Source organism: Anarrhichthys ocellatus, unplaced genomic scaffold, assembly GCF_004355925.1.
Source record: "Anarrhichthys ocellatus isolate YVR2014 unplaced genomic scaffold, GSC_Weel_1.0 scaffold8, whole genome shotgun sequence".
Lineage (NCBI taxonomy): Eukaryota > Metazoa > Chordata > Actinopteri > Perciformes > Anarhichadidae > Anarrhichthys > Anarrhichthys ocellatus.
In genome coordinates, this window is record NW_022280038.1 from 10,048,947 (window position 1) to 10,069,836 (window position 20,890).

General features: G+C 40.2%; 2 protein-coding genes across 2 annotated transcripts in view; one reads left to right on the plus strand and one right to left on the minus strand.

Moving 5' to 3' along the window:
- sirt3 (sirtuin 3) overlaps window positions 1–1,325 on the plus strand; it is a 5,096-nt gene extending 3,771 nt beyond the window's left edge. The window contains exon 8 of the mRNA XM_031848684.1: window positions 338–1,325. Within this exon, the coding sequence (XP_031704544.1) occupies window positions 338–361 (24 nt within the window). The 3' untranslated portion in view covers window positions 362–1,325. The remainder of the gene's footprint in view (window positions 1–337) is intronic.
- A 4,066-nt stretch (window positions 1,326–5,391) lies between these two features.
- On the minus strand, window positions 5,392–16,919 carry drd4b (dopamine receptor D4b). Its single transcript, XM_031848683.1, has 4 exons — window positions 16,380–16,919; window positions 14,476–14,588; window positions 12,576–13,171; window positions 5,392–5,701 (listed from the first exon to the last, which is right to left on the minus strand). The coding sequence occupies exons 1-4, from the start codon at window positions 16,626–16,628 to the stop codon at window positions 5,499–5,501; spliced, it is 1,161 nt and encodes a 386-aa protein (XP_031704543.1). The 5' UTR covers window positions 16,629–16,919; the 3' UTR covers window positions 5,392–5,498.
- Between the last annotated feature and the right edge of the window lie 3,971 nt (window positions 16,920–20,890).

The following is a 20,890-nucleotide window of genomic DNA, read 5'->3' on the forward strand; positions in this document are numbered from 1 at the left end:
TGTGTGTGTGTGTGTGTGTGTGTGTGTGTGTGTGTGTGTGTGTGTGTCTGTGTGTGTGTCTGTGTGTGTTGTGGTTACAAACTCAAGTTATAACTCTTCCACGTCAGAGTTCCCATGAGCCTTTCAGGGTAGTTCACATTTCCGTACTTAGGTTCATGGCATCTATTTATTCAAATATCCAAAAAAGTAAAGTTGAGGCTGTGAAAATCAAACATGAGCTGAAAGGCACCTAAAAGCTGAGATAATCAATCACTGTGATCTATTTCACATGACACCAAATCTCTTTAGTAAAGTTAGCTGATGAGGTCACTTATGTTTTGTGCTCTTTTATCTTCAGGCTGCAACAAAGACAGAAGAGTGACGACTACAACGCATCAAGATGGAGGTTTGACTTTATTCACTCACTGCAACAAAAAACACCAACAGACTAAGTCTAGACTTTGTAAAATGGGGTTCGTGTGGTGATACCTGGATCTGTGGTTACATCAGAGGAAACTCACAGACTGGACAATGAGGAACTGCTACAACAGTCGAATATCAGCAAAACGCAGGTGAGTGACACGCAGGGGAAACAAACCAGGTGCAGGTTTATATGTGCAGCTGATTGACCATGTGGACATAATAATAAGAAAGATGTGCAATATTATGTTTTATTTATTCACCTCTAACTTCATGAAATGTGTCGAAAGTCTGCAAAAGAAAAGCAACGTCCGTTCATATGAAGTCATTTAATTCCACTGAAAATCATTACTTTAGTGGAATTAAAAGTCCAAATTTAAAGGTCCCATATGTCATAAAGCAGGTCTGAATGTTGTATATAAACTGTGAAAGTGTTGAAATGTCAATCCATGGTGAAATACTCACAGCCCCTATTCAGAGACTGTGGATCCAAACTCTACAGTAAAGACCATCCACAGTGTTACAGCGTTCTCAATGTGTCCGAGTTTATTTGCGATGTGTGTGAATGACATCAGCTGACAGGAAGTAAACATGGACCCAAGCTGCAGCGGTTCAGACAGCGGATGAAGACAGGTGTATTCAGAGAAAAATAAAGAGTTTTTGAACATTAAAGCATGAAAACATGTTCTATTATATACCCAAAATACGAGTAGGAACTTGAAAAATGTGCTCAATATGTCTCCTTTAAATAAATATCAATATTTAAGGGAAATACGGGAAAACAAGATGTTATGTTTAGATTTTTAATCTTTTTAAGTTATTTCCTAAATCGGCTGCTCGCTGTAGCTTTTGATCAAACAAACAGGAGGAAATAGAGCTTTTGTTGGGGACTATTTTCAGCAGCGGATGAATCCACATTTGGTGCTCTAGTGAGTATTTGTGTGTTTGATTGAGTCACAATAAACTAGAGTGTGTGTTCATGGTGATGAAGGAACACCAGTGAGGCTCTTTGATGTTTTGGGACAGTAGGGACAACTTTTTACGAGGTGTGAGGGTGTTTAGAACCAGCAGAGGGAGCCAGAGGACCGTGACAAAGACTCCTGTCTGACTGCTGCTTTGTGTTGTATTTATAATTACTGACAGACGAGGCTGTTGTTGACAAAATAAAAAGTGAACTCTTATATGTTTTATCAATATATCTTCATTCAAACCAAATCAGAGCTACTTAACAAATGTCAGTAAATGATTAAATAACATCAGTTAGGTTTGTGTTCTAAGTTATTTTCCTCTCACTTTAAACTGCATTAAGTACGCAAGCTCCGAAATATTCCTCCATATTAAAATACATTAATAAAACAAAGTCATACTTACATTTATGAAGGATTGGCTCTTAAGTTTAAGATATTATTTGGCTTCCTAAAAGTGTTATTTCGTAAGTTATCCAACAGCTTGTGACGCTACAGTGACTGATTATACTGATTACTGAAGTCTATATTTAGCGAAGACGTTTCTCAGGTTTTAATGGCGCCATCTGATTTTATTAAATCACAAACTGAATCTACTTGTTACTGAGAATGTAAGGGTCTAAGAGACTTTACATAATAAATAGCTGGTGCAGCTCAATCCAGGACACGAGTTTCAGTAAAATAAAACAAATCTGATGCTTAAAGACGTAGTGACGGTCCTCATGCTAAAGTAAAGATGGAAGTCTGGCTTTAGTGAGCCAGAGGATATTCTTTTTGCCTCTCTGGTCGTCTATTATTAAAGATTAGATGGAAAAAATTTAATCCAGACGACCAAAAATCAAACCGAGATCATTGTCAACTACTGAGGTGTTAAACTCGGTCGATACAGAAATGACAGATTTGCTGGACGTGGAAGATTGAAAGAGAAACTTCACTGATGCAGACGGTCAGAAGCAACACGGTCTTTTTACTCAAATATGATCAAAACCAAGATATCAAGGAACTTGTCTCGACTCTCTTCCATCTCTCTTCTTTTCACTTCAGTTTTTTCAACCCCCCCCATTACAACAGTTGAAATACAGTCCATGGATGGAAATGGCACAATTTTGCTGTTGACATGAAGTCACCACATGTTGAGCAGGAAGTAATAAGACTGTGCAGACCCTGATATCCAATTTGCACATCTCAGCTGGGTGCCTGTTCATGGTTTATTCTTCTTACTTGGTGGTTTCCCAGCTCCATTAATCCAATCCAACAGAGATAATGTTGGACCTTTTATAACTGTATCTCAGAGTCCTTCTGGTACTTTCTAGTTTTCCCTCAAAGAAGCAGAAATCTTGCACTGCATTGCTTCTTAAATGCATAAATGGATTTCTGGACATCTCTACATCTCCAGATGGATTAAATGACCAGAAAGAGATGCAAGACGATCAGAAAGAGACAATCGATTACTACAAAGAGACTCAAAACGACTACAAAGACATCCGAAATGATCTGAAAGAGACACAAAACTTGTCTTTCAATGAAAGGTCTGTTCTTCCGGCGCGAGGCGTTGAAGCACATGAAGTTATCGAACATTAGCGGACATTAATCAAACGGAGCTGATTAGAGTTCAGCCACTGGAACATTTAGAAAGATGACACACTTTATTAGAAAGGTTTCCACATAAAACGTGGATATGGCGAACAAGAGGCACAGTCAGTAAGCAAACACGCACACTGTGGTGACAGGCAGTAACGGCTTAAAGGACGATTCCACTCAGAGTTAAGCCGTCTTGCAGTCGAGAATACTTTCAGCTTCAGAACATAGAAACGACTTCTTCATAAAACTCGACACAAAAGATATCACGACTCTAGTGAGCAACGTTATCAAGACACAATCTGGAGATGCTTCACTTACTTCTTCTATTATAGCAACTTAAAGGTTTCGTTCAACATCATACAAACATTTCTGAAACAAAATTAATCCGATATTCATTACTGAGTACAAAAAGACTTCCTCTACGGGGTTGCTGCTTTTTAAGAGGTCCAGACTTATGAGTTGAGACTACTATTATTGATAAATCATATGTTGTCTTTCATGTAGCAGAAATAATAGTTTTGGAAAGAAATGAGATCATTCGAGGCTGGATATTAGTGTAAAATACATCAAGTTCTTACTGCCACGATGACAAAATACATTAAATCACATTCTCGTTATAAAAAGTTTAGTTTTTCATTTCAACAAGATCCTTGTCACAGATATTTTTCATGTTATAATTACATATATTTCTTGTTATTACCAGATAAAAAAAAGAAAATCTGTTTAAATTTAGTCCTGAAACTTTGCTGTTATTACACACAACTTGATGAGTCCTCATTTTAGTGCGACGAGTTGGTTTATTACATGAAACTTGAGTTTGTTTCAGTTACATATTCATTTTAAGCTAAACTATGATGTTTATTACTAAACCTAACCAAGTAGTTTTGTAAAGTTTATTTTTAAATTGCCAACGTTAACCACGTGTTTAAAGCTGTTGAACTTAATTTAAGTTGCACTTTAGTTGTCTGGGAAAGTCCTTTTGTCTTGAGAGCTCAACATGTGTTGAAATGTAGAAAACATCTTATTTCTGCAAAGAAATAAAACAAGAGCAAATTGAGAAACAAGTATTTCACAACACAGAAAGAAACATGCTGCAAATACAGAAAATCGTTAAAAAGTTTCTTGATTTTTGTGCAATAATGAGAGATTTCTTAATAAAGTGATTGGTTATTATATGAACTATAGTGTAGAAATAGTTTATGTGGCAATAACAAGAACAAACTACCATGAAAAGGATCTTGTTTCAACAATGCATTTCTTTTTGTTTTATGAAATGGATATATTCTTCTGTAATGGAGGCAGAAATAAAGTGCTGCAGTAAAATAATCAGTGGGAGGATAAACTCTTCTTCTTTCGGGAGAAGCAGAGGAGAACTATTTTTAAAAAGATGGTCACCCTCTCTTCCTGTCACGTGTGATTTATTTTAACGTGCGTGTGTCATATTCTCACCGCTAGAATGAATCGCATCACTGTGGTGAAGAAAGCAGAAAGCAACACATTGGTCGGGACTCCTCATCCTCGAGTGTTTGACGGGTGTTTTTGACATAATGTGTGACGAAGGGTTTGAATAGGAAACGCGGGATCTCATTAACGCCGCAGTATGTCGAGAGTTTGACTTCTATCACGGCAGAGAGACAGAACATCCTCTGAGTTTAAGGCATATCGCTTCTTAATATCGTATGAATTAAGAAAGATTGATACCACTCTCCATATAGCAAGGAGCTGGTTAGCTTAGCTTAGCATAATGACTGGAAATGGGAGGAGTCTCAGAAAGGTTGTCGGAAAGATACTCCGTCAGGGCCCAAAAACTAATCTATTATCATAACGTGTTTGTTGAATTAAGCTTTAGAGGCTTTGGTGGTCAGACTTCTGTTATCGGACACAGCCAGGCTAGCTGTTTCCCTCTGTTGCCAGTCTTTGTGCTAAGCTAAGCTAACCAGCCGACTGTAGCTTCACATTTAGCGTAGAGACGTGAGAGTGGTACTGCTCTTCTCATCTAACTCTCAGCAAAATCAAAGTATTTCCCAAAAATGTCAATTGTATTCCTTTAAGCGTATATAAGAACGAGAAACATCAAAGACTGAGTTCAAAGGATTTTCTTTTTAAGTCTTGAAGCTTTTTTACGTTCTGGTCTGTCGAAGCTTATTCGATCTCCCGGGGACATTTTCGCCCTGAGTTGATCCTCTCTTGTACAAATCCCCCGTCGTTGGCTGGAACTGGCAGACCGTAACTTCAAGAGTAAAGAGTGATTTTGTCTGTACAGACAAACTGAAAGTGGTGAAAAGCTCCTCTCTTTCCCTCCCGACATCATCATTTTAGTTTGGGCAGTAAATCCCGCAGGATCAAGAAAGAACATCACCAGATGATAAAATGGGCCCATAAATATCATATATATATATATATATCTATATATATATATCACTAGTATCAGTGTTGGAGTGTATTTTTCCCGTCGGTCAGATATCATCACAACCATCCCTCTCCTAAAGTTAACAGGCCAAACTGGAAACTCCCCAACGGAGCTTCGTGACCTCCCGGTCAGAAACCCGGGCGTCAGCAGCAGCTGCGGAAGCATTTCTTGAAGAACTTCTTGAACTCCGTGTTGAAGATGGTGTAGATGATGGGGTTGAGAGCGCTGTTGACGTAGCCCAGCCAGGTGACGGTGCTCATCAGACCGGGGGGGACGTCGCACGTCACACAGACGGCTCTCATCGTGTGCACCACGAAGAACGGAGTCCAGCAGAACAGGAAGCAGCCTGCATGTAAACAAAGAATATATACAGTATATATGAACGTCAAGGTTCGTCCTGGATAATAACTTCAGACCCAGACGTCGTGCTTGCATTCATCGTCTTCGGTGCCAGCAGTGAAATACATAAATAAATGTGACACTGTAAATCTCAAAATGTCACATAAAATGTGAGAAATACACATCTGGGGGTTGTTATTCTCTCACCAGTTGTGCCTTTCTTTGTACCAGCCAATCTGTTTTTTGCTGGCAGGATCGAGGAAATTACATAAATCAACCACGTGAAGTGTTGGAGGGCTTGAAGCAATTCAAACGTTGGCACAGTGAGTTCCTCCTCAAAGAGAAACTCTTGTCTCTTTAGATTGTGTTTTGTGGCTGACGAAGGTGTTTCACTCCAACTGAGTCCGGACATGGTAACTAACGTTATTTATTTACTTGTTTTAGTTGCATGTGGTGGAAGAACGATTCAGAGCCTTTACTTAAGGAAAAAGCACAAATACCAGGCTGTGAAAAATACTCCACTACATGTTAAAATCCTGCATTAACAAGTACAAGTACGCAAGTAATTAATCAGCCAAATGTAGCAAAGTAAAAGTACGCATAGTGCTGAAAAAATGACCTCTGAAGGTAATTCACTGTTAAATATCTATCTTGTAGTTTAATCTATTTTACGTACAAAACACACGATGAACTCATAAAACACGATGTATCGCATCGTGTGTTATAAGTTCATCGTGTTGTGTACGCATTTCTTTCTGCGAATGAACTAAAGCTGTCTGACAGACAAATGTAGTGAGTAGAAATATGAAGTAGCAGAAAATGGAAATTAAAAACGTTACTCAAGTAAATGTACGACTGCATGTAGAAAAGGATCGTTTGTAAAACAAGAATATTTTTTTCCTCCAATTTTTAAAATTGATTTTGTTCATTTGAACCAAAATATATTCGAAAAAAAGAAAACAAACAAGAAATGGTTCAACTTGAAAGCACTTTTTTGCCGTATTACCAAAAGAATAAATAGAATCCAGAACAGAATAAAGATTATTCTACTTTAATAGTTTGTTGTGATCCAACTCTGCATTCAGAGCTGTGAGCGCTGCGTCGTGTCACAACAAACCGTAGAGAACTCAGATCTTATACTTAAGTAAAAGTAGTAATACCACAGTGTAGAAATACTTTGATAAAACATTTTACTTAAGTAAGTTATAATCCTCAAAATATACCAAAAGTACACATACTCACTATGCATACTTTGCTACTTTAATTATTTATTTAACTTTATATATCGCTGGGTAGCTTGTGATTTCCAACCCAGGATCAATAAAGTCATATTTTAATCTATAATAATATTAAAATGATGATATTAAGATCATATCATTCATCTTAATCTGCAAAGTAACTAAAGGTATTTCATTACTTTTGTGAAGTAAAAAGTACAGTATTTACTTCTGACTTGTAGTGGTGTAGAAGTATAAATTATCAGAAAATGGTAATACTCCAGTCAAAGTACACATTGCCCAGAATTATACAGTATGTGAGTAAATGTTACTTTCCACTATTGTATCATTATCACTCTGACTGACTCTACGAAACTACAAGTTCAAAGGCACCTGTAGTCTTTCAGTTTTATCAACATGATGATCTCTCCCGGTTAGTAAATAATAAAAACGTGTCGGACGGTTCTGCAGGTTTTTTTATGACGTCCTGTCTCCGGCTTTAACTTCATAGCCAGACGTTGACAGATGTGCTGCTGTCTCTTTAAGTCTGAAGATTTAGGTTTTCTGCCTGTAAACTTTTATAAGCTTGTGCTTTCAGTTTCATGCCTGCAAGCTTCATTTTTTTAAAGTCATGAGATAAAAAGAAATCTCACACACTTACAGACTTTATTACAGATTTACTACATGAAGAGGTTTTGTACTCGGAGCTGTGTAAAGAAAACGGAGGATTCGCAAGAGAGAGATGACTTTTGACCTCTAACTAGCAGACTTGTGAGACGGTTAGAGATGAGATTCACAAAAGCAGCTGAAATGACCCGAACACTTCAGCTTCTAACGTATAATAAATCTGTGTTAACCCAAGAACAGACCAGATCAAAGATGGACCGACGGTGGAAGCTTAAAAACATGAAATTGAATTCACAAAGGAGGAGGAGGAGACGCTGCTGCTGCCGGGAGCTGAGCTCTCCTCCTCCCTCCGGAGCTCCGACTGCAGGTCCAAGGCTGCAGGTGGAGGTCACATAGAGGATCAGGACTACACTGAGACTGGTTGAGGACCAGTTAAAAGCTCACAGTAACTTTAATATCCTATAATTATGGAAAATAAATGTCAAGCTGAATGTAAGAATATAACTTTGAACAGATGACCTCGTGCTGTAGCTGCAGGCAGAACATAACACTTTTTTATTTAACAGCCGTCCCTCCTCCTCATCTGAAAACAAGTCCTTCTCTCCTTGTTAGCTTTGTGTGAAGATTCAGCTTCACCGGGGAAATGCGTCAAACGAGGACGTTTCATTGTGACTTGACAGCGACTGAACGATTCACGACCGTGCTGACGTCATTAGAGATGAAGTAGAAATGTAACGAGCCTGCTGTCTCATAACTTGTATCCCCAGACATTAGTGCTCAGGGGGGTTTGATAAATTTTGGATTTCTTGACTTTTCTTTTTTCTCAGAAAGTCATTAGAACCAAAGGAAGTAAAAAAAGATACAGAAGAAGAAAACTTTTACACATTCAATGGCCACACAAGGACATCTTTTGCTGTCCGATTTAGAGATCCGAGCGTGAAAACATGATTTACATCCCGCCTTCAAACTATAAACAAAAGCGCAGACTCAACAAACACAGGTGAGACCTCTGCTGGAAAATGATAACGCTCCTCTAATAAGCTCAGGTCCCGTGATCAGCGGACTATGAATAACCGCGTCACTGAATCAAACCGAGGACATTAGTCTCAGGTGTCGTCGCACGTCGGTGAACAAACGCGTCCGAACGATTTATTAGCTTTGTGTTGAGGGTTTGATGGATGAGGTTTAGGACTTTGCATAATGTGCAACAGCTGTACTGTCTGCACATCACTTTTTATTCATAAGATGCATTCAGGTCTGATACGTTCTGTAGGGATCTTTGTCTGTTCTGTCTGCATCACAGAGTTTACAGATTACGTACATAACTTTGTTCATACGCCAGAGAGAGTTGACAATAAATGTCATCTCGTCTATTATGTAGTTGTGCAGTCTTGGGCTCTAATATTTTGTTGGCACGCTATTTTCATAGTTTGCTGTAAACAACTTTCTTTGTATAAATATGTGAGTATTTAATCTTAAATGTTGAATAAGAACTCTTCCATGAGATTAGCAGGAATGTAATTCAGGCACTTCAAAATCTTTGAACGACAGGGAAGGAAATATTAAAAAGCCTTTATTTTAGTAGCTGACGCTTTGCACTGCACGTCGTAAGTCTGTTGACATAAATTAGTGTGGACGCTTCCATAAATTGCTGCATATATGTAGCATTTAATAGAGCCATCGCAGGTGGGTCATTGGTCCAAACAGATCCTAGCCTCTCTGTGTACAGCAGCGACGGTGTGACTGTATCATCGTGTGCTAAATATTAATTGGATTGAGGGCTTTAAGCTTTAATGGTGTCACTCCATGTTGAGAGACGGAGAGTCAGAGGTGACGCTTTCATCCCGGCGCTCACAATAAACCTGCATGAAGGTCTGCAGCCGCACACCTTCGGTTAACTGAGCTGCAACACAAACATAAATCAATTAAACTGTTAAAGTGTGAAAGCTAATTATACGTTTCGATCAACCTCGAGAGTCCAAAGTCAATTTCATCTTCATAACCATGCAGCAGGTAAACATTTCTGAGATTAATTTGTTCATAATGTATCTTGTGATGCTGTGTGATTAATGGGCTCCAAACACAGCTGCTGCTGCGCTGCCAATTTTAAACAGGCTAGTCATTAGTATATTGAACTGTTCAGCACTTAAACGCCTCATCTGCTGTCACAAGCAGCTTTGCTTCCATTTCCTGCTTCAGTGAATAAACAGATTACTGAAGTACACGAGTGGCCATAATGTAAGGCATGATGCCCCTTGACAGCACAGGAAACAACATTTTCTCTTTTATAAGTGGAAGAATATTTTCTACGAGTAAACAAACAGCAAAAGGCAATCACTTCTGAGTGGTACAATATTCTTAGAAAGAGAAAGCAATCAAAATAATCTAAATATCCATTCATGTAGATAATACCTTAAACAAGAGGCACTCAAGATGCCCGACGTCCAACCACACACACACACACACACACGACCCAGATAATGACATGAACCCTGAAGTCCTTATTTTATTTTATCTATTTATTTACTTTTAAATATTTTTTTTAACAGGGACAAATGTAATCTCGATACTTAAAATGCCCTCGTTAAAGAAGATCAGAGACTCTTCAAAGCACGGCCCTCAGTTTCACTTTCTACACCAAATGTAACTAAAAATCTGTGAAGGAATCAGATCTCAGATATCCAGCGAACAAACATGGAGTCAACCGATCACAAACTGTCGCTGGCGTACAATCAGCGAGATGTAGAAATGTCACCTCTGAGAAGAAACATAAAGAAGCTGGAAAAGAAGCTTTTATTCTGAAGGGTAACTTCCTAAATTGACAGAAGCAAGTAGATACTTTTTTTCTCCAAATTGTTACTTCTCTGCCTCCCCTGATGATGTCATAGTGATGTCATCAGGTCATTGTCAGCTTGAGCTCGGAGACTACATTTTTTTTTTTTTTCAACTAACAGAAAGACGGAGTTATAAACTGGTAACGTGGAGTTTGAAAGACGTTGGATTTAACCAGTCAGAGAGGGCGTAATAACAAACAGCAACAAGTTGCATTATGGGAAACGTAGGATCCAGTGTTTTGGGAAGTTTGACCAACACTAAAGACTCAAAGTCAGCATCGGTCTCTCGAAAGTGAACAGACTTTATGGAGATGGTAAACTAAATTGTTAAATAACGGACACCTGCCGGCCAATGAGAAACAAGAATCTTCAGTGAACATTAAGCTACCGAAAAACAAGCTTTGAGTCAGATTAACCCCTTCACTATTGGATCTAGACCAGGTCTGAGGACTCTCTGGTCCATGTGATCTGGATCAGTAATACTTTCTCGCTCTGGCCTGTGGTGCATTTTGCAGACGAGGGATTAGTTTCATTAAATTTGCAACATGCAAGCTGCAGTTTAGAGCATCATTAGATGACTGGAGATCATTTTCTCTCTCGTTAATTTTGACAGGCTTCACTAAGCACAACAAATCAAACTTCTGCTCACAGATTGAAATAGTCACAAGTGATCTTCTAGAGCAGAGCAGAGGAAACTTGAATAACGATGCCCGTGTTGTCATTGTGTCCCGTCCATTAACGCGGATGAATCAAAACTCGTTCACGTTTCTTTCATGTAGTGGTTTGTTTACACTTTCACTGGGGAAAAACACACTTTCCTGATTTATTTTTCATTTTCTTCAAAGTGACGCTGCTTGTTACTGGTCACAAATGAAACCCTCCCCATCTGAAAAGTGTCGGAGCGACACCCATGTTTGTTTGTTTGCGTGCAGTCGGGAGACGCATGATTCCAGCTTGAGCGTATAAGTTGTGTTCACAAATTGTCTTTTTGAAACCAAAGATTTGAACTAAACCTGCAGCAAGCAGCGAACTCTGTGTGTAACGTGTCCGACAGATGCAGAGTAGTGATTTGTAGTTCATTATTAAAACCATAGACTGTATATAACAAGTGGATGTAGTTATCGTGATGTCACCCATTGGTTTGTGGACTGATGTTTTAAAGCCTCGATATTGGCATTCTGACTGTCGCCATCTTGGTTTTTTGCAACCAGAAGGGACACGAGAGGGTGGAGCTAAATACAACTAGGGTTGGGTACCGAAAATCTGTGCTAATATGGCACCCGTTCCTATACGACCGGTATCTACCGGACAGAAACGCAACGCAGATTTCGGTGCTTCCTTTTCGGTGCCTGAGCCGATTGAAATACTTTTTTTACACTACTCTGATGACTCCGTCCTGGCAGCCTCGGTCCTCCGCTCCTCACTCATAGTATTATTACAACCGGCCGAGCCGTGCGCGCTTAGAAACAAACCCCTCCATCATTCTGGCGAAGCTTCGGCCATGATTTATTTAAAAAACCGAGAACGAGATCTGTCAAACGGCTGGCAGGCTACTGACTTCCTCCATCGACATCCGGGTACTTAGCGCTGCCGCTCATTAGCACAACAACGCAGGAACGCGAAACTTTCTTCTTCTTCTTCTTTGAGGTGTAGTGGCGGTTGGCAAACGATGAATTGGCGCATTAGCGCCACCAACTGGTAAAATAAAAGAAGAGGCGTCGTATTTTGCCAAATATGCTCATATTTCTGCAAAAGAATTGCTGAAGTTTGAAGCTGTAGTGTGTGTACAGAGTGTGTGTGTGTTTTGTATTTATTTATATTTATTTAAGTATACTGTAAACTGTTAACATTTAATATATTGTTCATAGTTTGAAGTTAAAAAGTTTGAAGCTGTAGTTTGAAGCCAAGTCTTTTGTATTTATTTATATTTATAGTATACTTTAAACACTTAATATATTGTTCAATTTGAAGAAAAAAGTATCGGTTCAGGCACCGGTATCGTTTTAGCACCGGTATCGTTTTAGCACCGGTATCGGAAAAAACCCAAACGATACCCATCCCTAAATACAACTGAATATTTGTAGGGTCAAAGCGTTTTCGCATGGGTTGCACTTTTCAGAATTGATTAAAACATGGTTCTTTAACTGTTACTATAGCTGTTGTGTGCCTCTGATTGGAGGAGAGGGACAACATGAACACTCACCTACTACTACAGGTAGCACCTGCATAGCTTTCCTCTCCCTGCCGTTGATCTTGGCTCTCTTCTTCCTGTGCAGCTGCTGGCTGAACGTCAACGTGGGCACCGAGTTCTCCCGGTACTGCCGAGGATAGGGAATCTCCTGCTGCATGCAGTCGTCCGAGTCGTCCAGCCGAGACTGGGCCAAGTCCCTCTCGATGATCCTGGGCAGAGGCATGGGCAGCGGCCCGGGGATGGTGCCCGCTAGCGGGGGGAGGGCGCTGGCGACGGCGGCGTGCTGCAGCTTCCTGCAGGCCTCGATGCTGCTTCGCAGCTTGATCTTACGCGACGCCTCCCAGTGTCGTAGCCCACGGAAAACCCCGAAGTAGAGCAGGACCATGATGGGGCAGGGGATGAAGAAGGAGCAGACCGAGGAGTAAACCACGTAGTTGTTGTCCTCCAGCTTGCACTCGGTGGGGTCGCGGTTGGGCACGCTGTTGATGCCGAAGATGACGGGCGAGGCCACGGCCAGGGCCAGCAGCCAGGTGGCCGACAGCAGGACAAGCTGACGGTGGTCCACGTGTTTACGGTTGTAGTTTAGTGGGATGGACACGGCAATGAACCTGAAAACGAATGGAAGCTGCGTTGTAGATTATAAAGAACATGTCGAAAAGACTTAACTGTTGTAACATCGGTTAATTAATGCCTATTAGATATTTATTCCTCATTATTTCAATTACTTTGTATTTGTCAGATATTAATCAGTAGTTGTAGGTCACTCCAAAGCTTTAATGTTTCGTGATGCCTTTAATTTCTTTAAAGGGTTACTTTAAGAAGACGCTGATCAACATGCTGCTAAAAATAGTCAAAATAAGTAGTTGAAGAAAAAAGGAACGGTACATAAGGGCCCTGCTGCTCCGACAGAAAGTCAGCAGTTGCTGTTAATTTCTACTTTTTACAGGTGTTTCATGTGTGAAATGTAAATTGTCTGTTTGTTATGCAGAGACCTTCTGCAGCTCCATCTGCTGTGTTTTTCATTAACACTAACACAAGCAGTGAATATTTAAAACTTGTATGTTAAATTGTTTTATGAATGAGACCAAATTAATGCATTCAGATGGAGCGAACAGACTCTAGTTCTTTCCTCTCATCAGTCAAACAAACAGAATGTACGCTATCCTTTTATATTAGATTCAATGTTATAAGTCGGCTACAATTATCCGAACAATACGAACATTCAGGCTCCCTCACGTGGCTTTGCACTGTGTTGATTGTTTAATGCTATGCACCACCCACCATGTCAAATTCCTTGTATGTGCATACCTTGGCAAATAAACAATTATGATTCAGATAGAACTAACTAGAACTAAGCAGCATTTTAAATCTCTACCAGGCTGTTTGCATGCAGCATTCCTAACTATACCCACGAAAATGAATGCACTGTAGTTCGTAGATTTCCTGCGAAAGCAAATTGCATGTAATCAACGTAATCATCAACCAGCAGAAAAAGTCACAAAGCTCCCTAAACCTAGTTAAGTATTTCATGATCTTTTACTAAATTTAACGAAATATTTTCACGATCTTTTCTTAAACTTAATTAAGTATTTCATGATCTTTTCCTAAACTTAACGAAGTATTTCACAATCTTTTACTCAACCTAACTAACTTTTGTAAGACATCGTACGAACTGTTGTATGAGGATACGTTGTGTCTACTGTAGAATATTCAAACAGTGTCTGTTGTCTGATTCTTTAATGGATACAATTCTAATCTTGTTTAAACTTTTAGATAAATATGACTCCTCACCCTCCCACCTCTGGTTGCCACATTCCCTCGTTCCGTTGGCTCACACATTAAATAACATTAATGAAAATCAGAGGTATGATTGACGTCTTCATCTAAACCTTGACCAGACAAACACTCGTACCTGTCCACGCTGATGGCACACAGGTTGAATATGGATGCGGTGCACAGCATCACATCCATGGTCATCAGGCTGTCACACACCACCATGTTCAAGGTCCAAACTCCCCCCTGAAACTACACAGAAATAAAACACACACAAAAAACACACCAACTGATTAGCTGTTCTAGAGCAAATATGTTTAATCCGCTTGCACCACTGCAGCTCAGCGTTGAGACAAACATTCCTCCAGTGAAACACTTCCTCCTCACCTAACTTCTCCTCAGGTGAACATGGCGAGGTTTTAAGACTGACTCCTCTAATCCGGTGAGTGCATGCGAAAGAACCTGCCGGCGTGACTCTGGGTAGATTAACTGTCTGCAGCCACTGGCACAGGTAACAAGATCACAAATGCAGCTAATAAGGAGGACTTAAGGGGGGAAGCCTCAGTAGGGCATCGCTGAGACAGACAGGGAAGCAGGCAGGTGGCGTTTAATACTTTATTAAGGGCTAGATTATCCTTTCCAACGTCTGTATAATGCCTGGAATATTGTGATTCATGGACCATGCCTCTCCTAATAACCAGTGCGAACCCCCGGTGTCTCCGTAGCTCTTAATTGATCCTGATTAAACAAGTGAGCGAGGCAGCACGTCGATGGTCTTTTTTTCTATTTTGTGCCATAATGAACCGGCTCTGGTGGGTTTAATGAGAAACCTTCCAGGAGCGGATTAGCTCAAGCGTTGATCCTTTTTATAATCTTAGGCGGGATAGCTCAAATATTTGATTTTACTTGAGAATTGTGAGATTTATTAGACTGCTATCCGTGTAAACGTGTGTTTTTACACACTAGAAACTGAGGTGTGACATGTCTGCAGGTGTTAGGAGTGATACGGGCTTCTGTGACGGATGGATTATGAAACAATGGGCCTCTTGACACAGACCCCCACGACTCGACCTCCACTGGAGCAAAACGGCAGACTGAAAGAGACACAAAGCGACTGTCAGTGACGTTTAGTAATTTTATCAATTTTTGTAGTTGTTTTGCACCTCTTTGTGGTCGATCTGTGTCTCTGTGTGGTCGTCTTGTGTCTCTTTGTGGTCATTTAAATGTTTTGGTGTTCATTTTACTCGTCTTTGTAGTTGTTTAGCATCATTGCTTTGCGTGTCTAGTTATTTTGCACAGCGTTGGTTTTGTGTGTCTTTCTGGTCATTTGGTGTATTGTTGCAGTCGTTGTGCACATCTTTGTGGTTGTTCTGTGTCTTTTCACGTTTTGCATGTCTTTGTGGTCATTTGGTGTCTCTCTGTCGTTATATTGCATGTCGTTGTAGTTTTGTGTTTCCTTGTAGAGTCATTTCGTGTCTTTCAACAACATTCTGCAGAACAATCATAGAATGGAATATTGATACACTTGTCTGCATAAGTCTATTTTACACAAACTGCCACCTTATCTTTCATTGCCAAAGTTGTTAGACCCTCATCTCGGTGTGAGCTGCAGAGACATTTTAAACTAGAAACAGGATTTAGGAACATTTCAGCACTGGACACTGAATGAGAAGTATTTGTTGGTTAATGCAGTTTGCTGTTTGTCTCTTTTATGTGATTTTAAAAATAGTAATTATGTTTTTAACTGGTTTGTTTTTGAAGTCTTATCTGTGTTTTTATATGGTGCTGGTGTGAAACTGACCAAGACCCCCTTTTACATAAGATTCAGAATCTCAATGGTATAATGCTGGTTAAATAAGGTTAACAAAAACTGTTGACAGACTGTTTAACAGAGCAGCAGATCCACACTGACACTGCATAAAACACAGATATGGAACACTAACACATCCTGATATAATGACCCCCGTGACCCCTCGTGCGCCTCGGTTTTGTACCCGGTTGCCTCGTTCAGTAATCCTGGGTCTCCCGTAGATCTGCGCTTACCTCTGCGTAAACAAAGAGCGGCAGGACCAGCACCGCCAGCAGCAGGTCCGCAAACGCCAAACTGACTATGAAGTAGTTCGTCGTGGTTTTTAAAGCCTTCTCCAGATACACGCTGAGGCACACGAGCACGTTCCCACCGGTGATGATCACAATCAGCAAAATCCCGAATATCAGCGCCGGAAAGTTGAAGTCAGCGACCGCAGCCTCCGGCAGCGTTTCGTTGTTGAAGTCGGTGGAGATGTCTGACATGGTCGCCGGTGTTCCGCCGCGCGCCGCAGACTGACGGGCTCCTTGTCCGACGGAGAACGACTCTCTCCGGGGGCAGTTTTCATCTATGAGCCGTATCCAGCAGTCCAGAGATAAGCACGAGCGTTACAGGTGAAGTCCGAGAGAGTTTTTTTCGGCCCCGTTGAGGACGTTCATCTGACGCGTTCAGGCTCCAACACCGAGTCCGCGCTGCGCTGAGCTCTCCAAAACGCGCAATAAGATCCTGCTTTTTATCCGCTTTACCCAGCACCCCTCGTTTCACGTTTCTTTTACATTTACTGGACCGCAACGAGTAGGCTCTCACAGCATTGTGTGGATCAGTTTCCCTGCCCGTTTTCTCAGCCCGCTCCTGAAGGAATAAGTTAGCAGAGTGGACGAATCAGGAGGCAACAGCGTATTAAAGCCATCTGCACAAAGCTGCTTACCGTGAACAGCGGGAGTGTGAATCAGCTGCTGGACAAGGACAACACGCATTGTCTCAGAGGGATGTTTTGTTTCGGTCGTTGAATGAAACACGTCATGATGGGACTCTGATTTGTTGATTCGCAGGTTAAAGAAAATCCAAATATGGATGAAACATTATATTTTAGAGTATATTTTAATGTAAAGCAGATCATCATATTGAAATGCATTAAACAAATTATCATTAATTAATTAATTAATTATTAAAAAAATAATTCTCCCCGTTAAAGGTTTTTTGGGGGAAGTGTTTCCAGTACCGTTGTGAGGGTCCCGGGACAGAAGATGTCGCACGTGTACGGATTGTAAAACCCTTACATTTGTGATTTGTGATTTTGGGCTATACACAATAACTGAAATTGAATAGTAGCTAGTTAGCAGGATCATGCTAACGTTTGCAGCGATAACATTAGATGTTGGAGAGATAAATCCTCGAAATTTAGTTTGAAAAGTACATGTAGCGACACAGACTCTGGGTAATCTTGGGTCAAAACAAATCTAATAGCCACACTTTGTTTGTTGTTTATTCTTCAAACCTCACAGAACCAAAACTTCAAGCAGCGGATATATTTTTACACTTCTTACACACTAATATTAGATCTGGAATCTGCTACGAACTGAAGGCAGAAAGTCGTTCACGCTCAGGTCTAGTTTTCACCTCGCGACGTTGTATTCAGACATCTCGTGCTGCAAACAGCTGACAGGTTGTCCAGCGCATTTCATCTCCGTGTAAAGGTGTTTGTTCCACGGCTGCTCCTGTGGCATGAATATCATTAGAATAAAGTCAGCAGCAATTACTTTTGTTATTATTTTTTCACACATCGTCACAAAGCCTCGGGAGGAAAATGAGAATAGCGCACATGCTTAATTAAAAAAAGAAGCACCACGCAGATGTTAAACTTGCCCTGAACCCTTTTGGGCAGAAAACACATAAAGAGGAGGATGACTGATGTAAATACAGAAAACCATTTGGGTTCATCTTTCCCTCCAAAGATTAAATGAGAGCAGCGTCACACTGAGACAAAGGTACAACCTCGATTTCATTAATGCAATGTGATACTTAGAGAGTTTCATGGCAGACAGTTGCCTGTTGTTGAAGCAATCTGAGTCAGAGGTGAAAGAAAAGTTCCGGCTGGAAAAAATAATAATCAACCAGCACTTTCACTGGAAAAATGTGTTTAAGGGTGAAAGAAGCCCGAGGTTTCAGTCTTTAATGATGTAATGTTGTTCTAGACGTTCATTACTTAGTCTGACCTAGGACACAATGCAAGAACATTTCAGTTTTCTTATGCTAAACTTGAGTTTTTCTGTGAGTTTGTTGGTAAAATCTTTAAAAATCTGATTCATCAAACTCTCTAAACGTCGTTTCCACTGAATCAACGTCTCTTGTTCATGCAGGTGCGTGTTAGAGAGGCATAATCATTAGCACTATTCTCTACTGCTACTACTATCAGTCTACTACTGCTATTGTACTGCCACTGCTATATTTACTGCTGATATTCTCCTAATACTACTACTTCTACATTCGAATGAAGTAAAACTCAATTTGAATAATCTATCTTTGACATATCTTGCTTCATTCTTATTCAACAGAGATATGTCTTATCTCAAACACTGACCTTCTACATTCATTTTAACGACATGTCCGTGAATCTCTCACTAAATTAGATTTTCTTTTTTAAACCCTGTTATCACCCAGCGAGCAGTTTCTTTCACCTTAATCCCCTTTGGTGTGTTGCTGCCTCTTGACGAACGATTTCACAGGTCAGTCTGTCCCTGAATGAGCCTGTGGTGGCTTTGTTAACCCTGCAGGTAGCCACACACACACACACACACACACGCACGCACGCACGCACGCACGCACGCACGCACGCACGCACGCACGCACGCACGCACGCACGCACGCACGCACGCGCGCACACACGATTGAAAGATATGGAAGTGAGTGACAACTCTGGATTTTACCCTGATATTTAAGAAAAAGATGGGGGCTTCTCATTTCTTCTGGCAAGGAGACTTTTTAGTGTTTAAAAATTCATAAGACGAAAGAAGCGCTATGAGACCGAGCTGATTGATGGGATAAGGCTACTTACTGGGGGATGTGTGTGTGTGTGTGTGTGTGTGTGTGGAGAGCAAGATGGTGTGCGTCCCAGTCATTAAACCTGACCACCAAATGAAGATCAATGAGCAGATAAGTAAAAGTAGAAGAGATGGATAAAGAAGAAAAAAGACAGACCACAGGCAACTGAAAAGATGAAAAGAAAATGTCAGACGGATGACGGAGCAGATAAAAACACCGGGAGAAGATAAAGAGAAGAAGATGAAGGTGAATAGAAGTCAAAGAGCAGCGTCAGAAAATCAAGTTAATAAACACTTGTCTCTTTGCCCAACAATTTAAAACCAATTCAACGTTTTAAATGTTACTTACCAGACGTTTCTTTAGCACTGTGACAAATGCATTACATTTTGCAGTGCATGCTGGGAGATCACTGCTGAAGAAATCCTTTGAACTTCAACTTTCCAGAGGTTTTTATTAATATGGTTTAAAAGAAGGTATAATAATTCATTTATGACTTCTACTTCATGACTCAGCCTGTTTTAGAAGCCAGTTCTGTTAATTCAGTGGGTCTGACTTTCCAGTAAAAATAGGGTTTTTCTTAGAGGAACTTTTTTGATTTAACTATCAGAGGTCACAGTTTTTACAGAGAAACACAAAAATCGGCCAATTTTTGGGCTGAAAGATTCGTCCTTAAAGTTGCAATAACTTCATTTCTTTTGGCTTCTTGGGGGCAGAAATTATGAGTTTTATTTTGTTTCTGTCGAGTTTGAATAAAGTGATGATGATCAGTCAATCACAGTATAATTTACTAAATGAACATCGTGCTGTATTGAAGAAGACTTGAAACTAGAGATTGAGACCATAAACTCATGTTTACAATGTTTACTGAGGTAATAAATCAAGAGAGAAGTAGAGTCATTTTCTCATAGACTTCTATACAACCAGAGGAGTCGCCCCCTGGTGGACATTAGAGAGAATGCAGCTTTAATAGACACTTCAGCATCGGCTTTACTCGGTAGAACCGGAGGTTGCCGCCTGGTTAGATAACCGATGAGGTGAAAGTCACCTAGAAGCTTTGTGTATCCGAGACGAGCTGCAGATTCAGGTGACAATCCCAAGTTTCTGAAATTTCATCCACGTTTTTTCCTTACTTGTGTATTTTCTCTCTGTAGCCTGTTACCTGCACATGAAGAACAACCTGCATTCTGCATTCATACTGTGTCCTGCTCCGAGTGACAGGAACCATTTCTGCTGTTACTCATTCATTATTCTGTATTTACCAACATTCTGATGGCAAATTCATTATTTAATAACCCAGGATGTAATTATGGTTCCTTTTGAACACTGGGAGTTTTTTATCAGGCTAAATGTTTCGGGGAAAATTGAAATGATGTGACTCATATCAAACCTGGAACTCGGGAATCATCAGCCTCATGTGACTGAATGGAAATAACGATAAATCATGTTAAGTGTTTCTTGCTGACAGACAGACGCACAGTCTCTCCTGATTAATTTAGTTATATCCATAAAAGTTAATCAGGGGAAAACAGATCATTAAAAGGCAACTCTTTCTAACGTTGTTTTGGGTCCTTTTTGTTGTTCAGACCTGCATTTAACACAGATTTTAAACTAGATGTTGAATCATAAAACATAAAACTTGAGAGTGATATACTTAAAGTTTTTTCTGTGATCTGTCTTCACTCCAGTATGAAGTATTTAGTTAGGT

What these genes read in the sequence shown, in the direction of transcription:
- drd4b (XM_031848683.1), bottom strand. Translation starts at nt 16,628, where the DNA reads ATGTCAGACATCTCCACCGACTTCAACAACGAAACGCTGCCGGAGGCT. An exon ending in TGTGCCATCAGCGTGGACAG is followed by an intron (nt 13,172 to 14,475) that starts GTACGAGTGTTT and finishes ATTCGTTTTCAG; the next exon opens with GTTCATTGCCGTGTCCATCC. An exon ending in GGTGCTACCTGTAGTAGTAG is followed by an intron (nt 5,702 to 12,575) that starts GTGAGTGTTCAT and finishes GTTTACATGCAG; the next exon opens with GCTGCTTCCTGTTCTGCTGG.